The sequence below is a fragment of the Drosophila rhopaloa genome, unplaced genomic scaffold (genome assembly GCF_018152115.1).
Source record: "Drosophila rhopaloa isolate 14029-0021.01 unplaced genomic scaffold, ASM1815211v1 contig_2, whole genome shotgun sequence".
NCBI classification, from domain to species: Eukaryota; Metazoa; Arthropoda; class Insecta; order Diptera; family Drosophilidae; genus Drosophila; species Drosophila rhopaloa.
Window position 1 is genome coordinate 1607572 of NW_025335083.1, and position 11693 is coordinate 1619264.

At 41.8% G+C, this 11693-nt stretch overlaps 2 protein-coding genes and 1 non-coding gene across 3 annotated transcripts; all 3 read right to left on the reverse strand.

Annotated features, from left to right (window-relative positions):
• Positions 1–1279: 1279 nt before the first annotated feature.
• LOC108038470 (WD repeat domain phosphoinositide-interacting protein 2) lies at positions 1280–11073 on the reverse strand. The gene is made up of 4 exons (XM_017115257.2): positions 10764–11073; positions 3312–4042; positions 2250–2804; positions 1280–2191 (listed from the first exon to the last, which is right to left on the reverse strand). The coding sequence occupies exons 1-4, from the start codon at positions 10799–10801 to the stop codon at positions 2091–2093; spliced, it is 1425 nt and encodes a 474-aa protein (XP_016970746.1). The 5' UTR covers positions 10802–11073; the 3' UTR covers positions 1280–2090.
• Positions 4878–9155, reverse strand: LOC108038469. Its single transcript, XM_017115255.2, has one exon. It carries the CDS (start codon positions 8261–8263, stop codon positions 6152–6154), a length of 2112 nt encoding a protein of 703 aa, XP_016970744.1. The 5' UTR covers positions 8264–9155; the 3' UTR covers positions 4878–6151.
• LOC123037838 lies at positions 5028–5167 on the reverse strand. Its single transcript, XR_006417645.1, has one exon. It is a non-coding gene; the product is annotated as a U4 spliceosomal RNA (small nuclear RNA).
• Positions 11074–11693: the final 620 nt, after the last annotated feature.

The following is an 11693-nucleotide window of genomic DNA, read 5'->3' on the forward strand; positions in this document are numbered from 1 at the left end:
TTAGCGTGGCCCAACCGGTAGAGGTGTCTGGGCACTAACCTTTTGAGAAAAATGGTCTAAGTTCATATCCTGGCAGTGACGAGTTAAAATGTGTTTAATATAAGTTTTTGCTTTTCTTAATGGCTATATGTTTTAAAGCTTTCTAAATATAGATTGTTCTTAATTTTAGTAGTAGAAGGAAGTTCGACTCTCCTGGTGATGCTGATCAAGAATATATACACTTTATAGGGTCGAAAATGTCTCCTTCATTGACCAAAACATTATTGAACAGTTATAGGTTTGAATAATATAAAAAAAAATGATTATAGAACCTTACTTTTTTTTACAAATCTTTAAACAATACTTTTCCCTTCCCCTATCAAGATTTGTCAGTTTCCTCCATATGTGGGGAAAATGGGCCCACTCTTATTTACATAATACTTACTACGCATTTTTATACCCTTGCAGAGGGTATTATAATTTTGGTCAGAAGTTTGTAACGCAGTGAAGGAGACGTTTCCGACCCCATAAAATATATATATTCCTGATCAGGATCAATAGGGGAGTCGATATAGCCATGTCCGTCTGTCCGTCTGTTTCAATACCGTTTGCGAGCTCAGTTTAAAAGCTAGCGATCTGAAACTTTCACAGTTGTCCTAAAACATGTGTATGCAGATCAAGTTTGAAAACCGCCCCGATCGGTTGTCTATATCCTAAAGCTCCCATAGGAACAATCGGATATAACTTTCAAGAATGGAAGATATTTCGCGCAGTGTAAAAGCTATTAACATAAATCTTTCAAATCTTATTTTTTTATGCATACCTTGATTAGGGTAAAAGCACGTGGCGATCGGACGTCTATATCCTATAGCTCTCATAGGAACAACAGGGTGAAATCGGTCCAAATTTGATGATTTTCTGAATTTTTCGCGTAGTGTGTAAGCTACTGACATAAATTTTTCCAAGTCTTATTTATTTACGCATATCTTGATTAGGGTAAAAGCGCTTGCCGATCGGACGTCTATATCTTATAGCTTCCGTAGGAAAAATTGTTAAAGGCTGCGAATGTATCCCTTTTTTTCCATTTTTATATGACATTTTTGCAGTATAAAAGCAATTGGAATCAAACAATGCAAATCTAGTTTATTTATGTATACCTTATTCCTTTCGCTACTTTTTCAGTTTTAGCAATTTCGGCAAAGTCTGCAAGGGTATTAAAACTTCGGCTTGCCGAAGTTAGCTTCCGTCCTCGTTTAAACTGTTGTTTATACTGTCTATTCAAAAATATTAACAACAATTATTGGGGTTTTTCAGTTTTTATTTGATTTTCTATTTTAATTTTTTTTTGGTTAATTATTTTTTTCTTTTTGTTTACGTACATACATAACTCAAACATACTTCTTAGTATTCTCGTAAAGTATTTGAATTCGAAATTCCTCTAGTAATTATGTTGTCCTATTTAAATAATATTTAAAAATATTTTATATGAATACTTAAGATTTTTTTTAAATTATTCTGATCCTTTTTCGCTTTAAATATTAATAATATCTACGATATTGTTGCACATTATAATGGTAAATTTTTTTTTTGCAAAGCTAGTATAATACGTTTGTTACTTCTCTTCATTTTAAGGTACATTATTTGTTGCTTTTTTTTCTCCGTTTTGGTTTTTTTTTTATTTTTTAGAGCTTCTATCGCACAATTTTCTTTATCCATCCATACATTTTTACCTACTCCTATATACTTATTAAATTGCTAAATTGATATTTTACAAAAATATAGAGTTTAAATAATGTGCATAGAATATTATCTGGTTGAATACTAGGACAAAAATAAATTAACAGAACTAGAAAAAAAGAATTTCTCAGTTGAAAAGTTCTGTTGTTTCATATGTACAGAATAAGACAGGAATTATAAATATTCTCTTATATATAAATTAAAATACTTTTTTGAAGAGTATTTTTGCTATTAAGTATAACTTGGGGTACATTACTTAACACTTTTGTTTGGGCGATTTATCTAAGGTAATGTCCTTGGAGAATTCTCTAAAATTGCTTATTCATCTGCTGTCTATCGACCATGACCATATCCTTCGGGCAGCGGCGTCGTGGTCAATCCTTGGCGGCAATGGCCACGGGCGGAAATTGTCGCTCATCGTAAAGCTTCGTCGGAGTATCTATGGCGTCGCAGAGCTTTCGGAACTTGGCGGAATCTAAGGATGAGGAATGGTTACAGAAATGGTTCGAAAATGAATGAATCAATCTGCCCACCTGACATCGCATCCGCCTGATCACCCTTCAGAATGCTCGCATAGCTGTTATCCTGCGTCGGGTCCGGATTCTCGATGAGCACACTGGCCGCACAGCTCTTCAGCATCGTAAGCGAGGGCTGCGTCATAACCGCTGGACTCGCCGACTTGATCTGCGACCTCAGTACGCTTTCGCTCAGCTGCAACTCGATGACATCCTCCAGGGCTCCACGCAGGTCGTGGACAGACAGCAGTTTGCAGGCGCCGCCCCGATCCGCAAGGAACTCGTGCACGTAGAGGAAGCCGTCCTCGCACGCAATCAGCAGACGCAGCTCCTTCTGCACTCGGGTCAGGGCGCATATGTGCCTCAGGCCGCCCTGGGCCAGCTGCACCGTGGCGAAGGATCGGTCCTGGGCCAGCACTTCGCTGACTTGCGTGGGCAGCAGCAACGAGGACACCGCCTTGGAGAACATCCCGCCCCAGCTGGCGACAGGTGCGGCAGTTTTGTTGGCCTCCTCTGCTGTGGTGGCCGCTATTGATTCCTTGGCAGTAGTTTCTGACTTGGCGGCCACATCCGCTGTAATAAATACAATATATTAACATTAATTAAATTTACTCTTATGAAATGAATTTATAAGGTATTTCTCAACGGTTCATGCTGAATAAAACAATTTCGTAGGCCAAACTGTACTACAATTTAATTTTTAGATAGTGAACCGAAATAATAGTATAAAAAATTTTAAGGAAAACTTCTTGAATTTAGCCCATTAAAGAAATACCAAACTAATTCTACTAATTTTGAGGTAATGTGTAAGACAACTCTTTTCCTTTAATTTATTCCATCTTAGAATTCTGGCAGATTCGTAGGGTTTTAATCTCGGACCGCAGCAAGCAGTCAAATGAGTTTTTAATTTTTTACAAAACCTAATATGGCAATATCAATATTTATTAGATTTCCCATCATTTTTGTTACTGTCGTCATTACATATCTAGTACAAATGTATATCACATGTGTGATCTCTTGCAATATTGTTTACTTTCTTCACTAGTGCCAATCATACAGCCCCCTTAGGCAACCACTCACCTATCGCCTTCAGTTCAACGGCCTCCACTGCCCGCGCGTCGATCTTGAAGACGTGGACGGTCTCCGTGTTGGAGGAGGCGCACAGGAAGTCCCCGCTGGCCGAGAACACCAGAGAGGCGATGCGCACGCAGCTGACGCCCCGCCGGAACTCCTGCACCCGCTGGCCATTCTTGACGCAGAAAACACGGATGACGGTGCCGCGCTCGGAGGCGGTGGCCAGCAGGGCGCCGCTGGGCGAGAAGGCCAGGGCCGAGAGGGGCGTGTCGTGGGCCTTGATGGTCATGCCCGTGCGCAGCTTGCTGGCGTTGAAGATGCGCAGCTCGCCGCTGTTCTGGCAGACTGGGAAGGCCAAGTGCGAGTTGAGGGACAGGGCGCACAGGCCCTGCTCGTTGGGCGCGATGTTCTCGATGGAGTGCAGGATCTTCATGTCGCGGATGTCGTGGATGTGTATGCTCTCCGCCAGGCAGACGATCAACCGCTGTCGGTTCATGCGGACGCACAGGATCTCCGACGGGTAGAAGCAGTTGCAGATGTCCTGCTTCTTCTTGAAGTGCAGCATCTTGAGGCAGTTGGGTTTCTGGGCGGTGACCAGCACCACCAGCGAGCTGTTGAACAGGCGCTCCACTATTCGGATCTGCTCCGTGTTGTCCTTGGCGAATATCTCCTCCACCTTGTCCTGGCTGGCTATCGAGTACAGTCGAAGCCCTGTGGGACTTAGTACGGACAGGGAACTATAGGAAAGCATAAAACATAAACAATAATTAAAACAACTGAAAATCTTTTCAAACCCAAATGCAACTTAAAGTCAACTCCCGGCATCCTTAAAACTCCTTTAACTTTACATAAACTTGTTAAAACTATCCGAAACGATTTTAAATTAAATCGATCGTTCATATGCCAACCATGGGATATAGCCCTCCGATCGGCAAACTTTTTTAACATTATCAGTGTACACTGCGCAAATAGCTATGGGATTTCCAATTTTTATAATACTCAAGGCATTACCATCTAATCTCTAGTTTTAGGTCAGATGGACGGACGAATATGACTATATATATTTGCTTAGTAATGTTGATTAAGAATAAATATACCATTTACAGTCGGAGACTTCTGACCAAAAATGAAAAATAGTTATTAATATTTGAATTATTTTTTGCTAAAAATGAATCGGTTTTAAAACAAATTTTTGACAATTTTTAAAAACAAATTTTGCCCTATAAAATGTATGTTAAAAACTTTATTAAGGTTATAGCTTTAGACTTCAAAACACTTTTTTAGTTTAACCATTTACTCTTTTATTACAAGAACCTATTAAACGTAATTTTAAATAAAATATATGTATATTATTTTTGTTTAGTTTTTCCCGTAAAATAATGATTATTTTTTTATTCTCAAAAATAATAAAAATCGTCATTACTATTTTTTGTTACAACCAATACGAAATTTCCTTATTCCCCAAGAATGAGGCAGACACGTTTATAAATGGGAACAGGTGAATTAGGTGTATTGACTGATAATGTTTCTTATAATTTGCAGTTATACAGATATATAAATTTAAACTTCGGCTTACCGAAGATTTCTTTTACTCAAAGATGTAGATGGTTTCTTTTCAGTGAGCGACATTCTATGCACACGTTTAATGTGACTATATTTTGCATGGCCAACTAGCCCAAAATTATTATAATCAACTACAAAGTCATATTTATTATCGAATTAGCCCTCTCGGGCTTCCAAAAATTGCCGTAGTGGACGGTATTTCACGTCCCCATGGCGGGGTATTGGTTAAAGTTTTCAACTAGCAATAACCGCACCTCAGTAGAACTTCATCGGTTACGGTATTGCCACTGCGCAAAGATAACTGTTCGCTGCCATTCGACATCTACTCCATGCAGGCGCTGCTAGAACCAGTTGGGAATTGTATGCGCACACGCACGCAAAAATTTCTCAAGCGACGACTTTGCAACCGGTCAAAAGGTGCAGCATGCTTTTAGGCTCCCATTGCTCTTGTACTTGTGATTTCGAGTGGTGCTAATGCAGAATCGAGAAATGTTGCACGAAAATTATTTGAGGGTGTTTCCTAAGGGTGGTTTTTTTTCTCACTCCTTTCGAAATGGAAACAACCAAATGTTGTCCAAGCAAATTAAAGGGTTTGGTCAATGATTTTTACTTTTAGGAAAACCACCTAAAATAAATTTACTTAATTGATTATCAAATCTATTTTACTTAATTAATTGCAGCTTTAACAATTACGAAAATTGTATACTGTAATTAAAAATACATGTAATTTCCACGCATGAATAATACACATGTGCATTAATAAATAAATTAATGAACGAAATCATATTTATTTGGTGGATTTGGGCCGAAATCGAATATTTTACCAATTTCATTTTTACCACACAAATAACCTTCACAATATAAGTTTAATTTGTATAGACCCTTAACTATTAACTACATAGACCCTTAACTATTAATCATAACAGTTATTTTTGGGCCAAAACAAAAACTATTAATATAACCTTTTTTCTCCTGAATAGTATATATTTATTGTTTGGAATTAACATGTGTATATATTGAAGGCTAGCCACCGAAATATTTCAATGCCATTTAAAAACTAATATTTCGATGAAAGCAGCTTGTAAATCCTCCTTCATCCTTATTTTTTAAACTTTGCATTTCCAGCTTTCCATTTTCCGCTTTTCACTATCCTCTTTTGTTGCGTTTTTACAATAAACAATCTTGAGATCGAGCTTTGAACATTACATTTTAGAATTGCGCCGCTGCACTTTGTACTTGGTGCCTATTGCCAGGACCTGTCCCATCCAACTTCGGTCCCTCCCTCAGAGGAGGTCGCTTGGCGACAGCTGGGACTCTCCCTCCGCCAGGTAGATGTGCATGGCCTTGAGGAGCAGCGCAATGCCCAACTGCTTCTTCTGTTTCATCGTCCACGACTGGGCGGGCCCGTAGTAATCCCCGCGCTTCAGGTTGGTGAGGTGCGTGAGACCCAGGGCGTCTATTATAGACGCCTCGCGGGTGTACGCATCAATGGGTAAGATGTTGTGGAAGACGTGCAGGCAGACGACTCCACTGCCATGCTGCCAAATGTCCAGGATGCGCTCAAGCTTCCGGCTTCCCATCTTGCCATCCCCCGGCGGCGGCGAACGAAAAACCTCTGGCTGCAGGGCGCGAAATCCACCGCCACGTTCCCCCTTCGTCTTCTCCTTGTTCCGCTTTTGGTGGAGGCGAGTGTGCTGGCGCATGGCGTCGTAGAGATGGGCGTACGGACGCGAGGACTTGCCCTTGCCCACGTAGAAAATGGAGTCGAGGAAGCGCTGCCACACACCGAACTTCTCGAGGAAAGCGCTCTCCCCGGGCAGATTCCGCGAGATGCGCGGGTCGATCAGCATGTAGATGAAGCTCTGCTTGAGGTGGCCCTCCCGCAGGTTTTTCTTGGGCATGCCGGACTTGGCGAAATGCGCGGCCGAGGCTGCCTCATGCGGCAAGTAATCGCTGATCCTGGCGAAGTCCTCCGGGGATCGGAGCGTGCGATGCAGCTCCACCGAGTACCGGATCTGCGCCTCCTGGGCGTGCTTCTGGGCGGCCAGGAGTGCCTCAGTGTTCCGCTTGTACTTGATCAGCTGCTTGATGTAGAGCCGCTTGGTCGTCTTGGTAATGGGACCCACTGGAGCTCCCAACTGGGTCAACTCCCGACGCAGAGCATCCGTTTCGTAGTCCAGAGGCAGGGTGTGATTCGTGCTCGCGGTGCTGTCCAGGTCGGGTTTCTTCTCTTTGGGAGCTTGTTCGGTCGGCTGCCGAGTGTCGCTATTCTGCAGGAACTTTGCTTCATAGAAAACTAAGCCATTCTCGTCGTCCGTGTGGACGTAGGCCTCCTTGATTTGCAGGAAGTACTCATCCTGGCGGGGAGACTTCTCCGACACAGACTCCTCCTCACCCTGTGCTGTGAAGAAACTGTGATCCGGTTCCGGCTCGGGCTCCACGACCACCGCCTGGGACACTTGCTCGACCAGCAATTCAAACACCTGGCGACCCGAGCAGGGAGCGTCCTCCGCTTGACCCTTCGGATTGGCCTCGCCCTGCAGCTGGTGCTGCAGGTGCTGCTCGTAGCTGAAGTCCTCCTGCCCAATGGCCTCATCGACGAGCGCCTCCACATGCTCGTTGTACTGGTGGAACAGGGACTGGCGGGCCCGCGAGCGTTCCACCTTCTCGCGCCAGCTCTCTATGAGAGTGCGCCGCTTTGGCTGGTCGGGATCGGCCGGCTGGTCCTCCCGCTGGCTCTGGATGAGCTGCGTGAGATGGGCTTCGGTCAGGGCGAACAGGTTGACCGACTCCTCATCCGGCAGAGTTGGAGGATCGACGCACTCGATCTCCGCTGGCTCTGGGAACTTTGGCTGCGGCCGGTGCCGCCTGTGGGTGATGTTGATGTAGTAGGGCGAGGTGACATCATGATTGTACCTCTGCTGATTGGGCGTGAGTGCGTCCACTCGCTCTTTGTGCTTCTTCTGGCGCTGTCGCTGGCGGAAGATGTGATCGCGCAGCAGCTGCAGCACCTCGAAGTGGCACTCCTCGATGGCGTAGTGCACGGGCAGCTTGTTCTCCTCGTCGGCCAGATCCGCCCGAGCGCCGCGCTCCAGCAGCATCCCAACCAGATCAGCCCGCCCGTAGATGCTGGCGATGTGCAGCGCCGTGGTCTGGCCGTCGCACAGGGCGTCCACATCGAGGTCGGGGCACTCGAGGAACCGCTCCAGGATGCGCTGGGCCAGCTCTCCGTTCCGCATGCCGCACACGTAGTGCAGGGGCGCCAGGCCCCGATCGCAGGGCACGATGCCCGCGTTTATGCTGTTCCGCTCCAGCATCGACATTATGTCCGACTCGTTCTCGTCCTCCAGGGCGTCCAGGAGGGTCAGTGCCAGGAAGTTGGCCCGCTGCTCCATCGCCGGTTCTGCGCGTATCGATTTTTACCCATTCACTCTCTCGCTCTAATTGCAAACTGCAGTCAATTATAGTTTAATTCTCGCCTTTGTTTTTTTTTTTGCTTTGTTGTTGTTGCTGCTTCCGCATTTTTCGAGTGTGGCCATATTCGAGCGCATTGCAGAGGTGCCAGATGTTTGAAATTCCAGTTGATAATTGGTATTTTGGCGGGCCGTATTTTCTGAGCGCCAGATTCAAAACCGGTTGAGCTTTGGCAATTATTACATTTGATTTTTGGCACATAATTGGCTTGAAGGCACGCTCTTAGCGATAAGCCGTCAACAACGGCTTGGTCGGTGAGCGCAACACGTGTTGTTGGTGTTGCTCTCCTAACACCGAAACTAGTTCCCGCCAAAGGCGTAACGTCGCTAAAATGGGGCCCAAGGTTACCAGGCCCCTTGTTATGCGATAGCGCGCTAAGGTCTCTTGTTTGTTGTTGCTACTTGAAGTTGTTTTTGTTTTCGCGTTGTTAGTAAACAAACGCAATGATTAACCAAAATAAACGAAGAGGACAGCAATTTTCTTTAGAACGGCGCATCGAAAATAAACCATGCATTTTTACAGCATTTCAAAAGTGCACTTGAGGTCGTTCGCTTCGAAAATTAACCTGAATGAGCAATTGCAAGTTATCAAACAAACATCAATCTCAAAAACACTGCTGATTCTCACAAAAACAAACTGAAAACAACAATGGGATCACTTAGGGAAATTAATTACTGTTCTTTAAATTAATTTCCTTGAGGTGGTTTTCAGAAATATTCAAATTTTTTAGTTTGTTTTCTTTAGTTTGACTTAAGCAATTAGTAATAGTTTTTAAAGGAATTGCTAAATCTTTAGCTAAAATTATTCTAAAAACTAAACTAAACGAAATTTAATTAAAATTTAACTAAGAAAATAAAAACAAAAAAAATTTATAAATTAAAAAAAAAATTGAGGTAGCCTTTTCCTTCTGACAAAAATCTCATTATATTTCGGAAATGTGTTCTTCACCCAGAGCAACCACTGACTGAAATAATAATACCTTCTGCCAGAGTATTAAACTACAAAACTATTATTTCTCAAATTGTTTAAATCAAGTAAATTTTAATTTGATCTAAAATTAAAGACTCTTGTTAAAATAATTTGTAATACAAAAAATAAATATAAAATGGATTTAAAAAGAATAAATACTTGTCATTCTGAAAATTCAAACTTTTCTACTGTTCAAATCGATATTTAATACTAAATGTTTATTTAAAAAGAAAAGCAGATAATGATTAATACATATTTGAGATCCGTAAAAAAATATCAAAGAAAATAGCCCGAATGAAAATATTATTTTGCGTACATTCACCCCCGCGAGATAATTTATTTGTTTCTGATTAGAAATTGCTCGGATCCCCCCTCTCCCTCTCTTCGAACTTTTTGCCTCTCCAATCGAACTTCTTTGTTCTCTTTTGGCCTATGACGCGCATCTATCAGCTGCCGATTTTATTGCATTTGCGCTTGTATTGTTTTTTCTTTAATTGTTTTCACCATAATTGTAATATTGATTGTTTTTGTTGCTTCCTTTCCGTTTAGCTTTGTGCGAAAAAACGAAGTAGAAAGTAGAATATTTGCAGATTTGCACTTTTTCTTTCACCTTGCTTTGTGCCAAATGACATCAGCTGAGCCAGAATAAACGCAACTATGCAATGGCGAAACTGGTTAATTAAGCTTTAGAATTAAGACTGTGTAGATACAGAGGTCTCTATAACGGGTGTTTTAATAAGAAAATGTTTTTTTTTGTTTACTGGTTCACTGCTACGCGTGATTACTGTACTCCAATTGTCCCTTAGGCACACTTACACCGCGGCATAAGCTGTTTTTTAAATATATTTTTCATTGATTTTTTGATAATTTTGTTTGGTTTTTATTGTTTCGAGTTATCACTGTTTTTAAATGGTTTTTTAGTACGCTTGTTCTGACCGCAGCTTTACATGCATAGAGTATCGCGACATCAGCTGTTGCGCATAAAACACGCATTAGTGTGCGGTTCGTGCGAGTGTGGGTGCCCCGCACAGTGGCCATCAAAATGAGAATACTGGATTGGGTTGCCAATTCAAAGGCCAGTGTTGGCTAGCGGGGTTAACCCGCCAGCCCTATCCACCCCCAGTCTTGTTGGACAGTGTAGTCGGTTACTTTCCTCCCCCGAAACACTCACTCCAGGAACGGTATTTCAAAATAGATGAATGCATGTCGTTGTAATTGGAACTGCTTGTTTGCATGTTCTAATAAACTACATACACACGAGCAAATGACGGCAATCCACGCTCACCCACAAACACACTCCCCCACAGCAGCTGTTTTCGCCTTGTTTACCCGTCTAATTTGTCGATTTTTGTATCTGAATTGTTAGCCGTGGTTTCGCCACTTTTTTCGCTTTGGTGACCTTCCTGGCTTGGAACCAAACCCAAGGATTTCAGCACGGCTGTTGCTACTTACGTAAAGTCCTGGTTGAAGTTCATTTGATATGTGGCCATTGTTGCTGGATTCTCTGGCTGATTGTATCTATTTATCTCGTTACACTTTCACTGGCCCCTAGATATTATTGTTTTTCTTTGCTGTATCTTGTTGCTGTGTTCCACCGTTGGAGCACACAAAAAATACAAAGCTACGCAGGCAGATGAGCAATGCGAATTGATTTGAATTGATTTCGAAAAACTAAATTCGTTTTGTTTGCGTCGTCTTTGTTGTTTTGCTGCGACTGTTTCTCGTTCTATCTATCAACAAATTCCCCCTACACACACAGAAATCGTTTGCTCATTCGAACTAGGTGCGGGAGCTGAACTAGCTCTCTTCTGAAAAATACCAAATATTCGGTATCTAAATAACGGAAAAATTATTAAAATGTATTTCAACAATTTCAAACGAGCTTTCATAAATCTAAGATTAAAGAAGCAAATCTAACCGAAAAGTTCAATCGCGCTCGAAAACTACTGCATATTTTTATTTATTTTTAAATTACTGAGGATTTCAGATCAACGAAAAAAAAATTATTTGAAAATATTCCTGTTATTCACATAACATTTCATTTTAATTGGATTGAACAACCATACCTCAATTTATATGCAATAATTAGCAAAACATTTCGTCTTTACTAAGTTGAACACTTTTGACTAAATCTTTAAGGCGCGCTTGCAGGATATATCAAGAAAGGAAGTTTGCCTCTTAGCTACGAGTATAACCAATTTTGTAACTTTTTTAAGAACAACTGATTTTTTAATCTAAAAATGTTACCAACATTTCTGTTGATCATTAATTTGGAATACAAATGTATAGGATAATTTTTAAATTACCAATGAAAACATGTACATTTATAGTTTAATAATTTAATAGATTAACAAGAAATTATATTCCCCTAATATTAAATCA

Coding starts and splice junctions, on each gene's coding strand:
- LOC108038469 (XM_017115255.2), bottom strand. CDS start 8,263: ATGGAGCAGCGGGCCAACTTCCTGGCACTGACCCTCCTGGACGCCCTG.
- LOC108038470 (XM_017115257.2), bottom strand. CDS start 10,801: ATGGCCACATATCAAATGAACTTCAACCAGGACTTTAC. Junction 4,043..10,763: donor AACTTCAACCAGGACTTTAC/GTAAGTAGCAAC, acceptor GCTTTCCTATAG/TTCCCTGTCCGTACTAAGTC. Junction 2,192..2,249: donor TCAGGCGGATGCGATGTCAG/GTGGGCAGATTG, acceptor CCTCATCCTTAG/ATTCCGCCAAGTTCCGAAAG.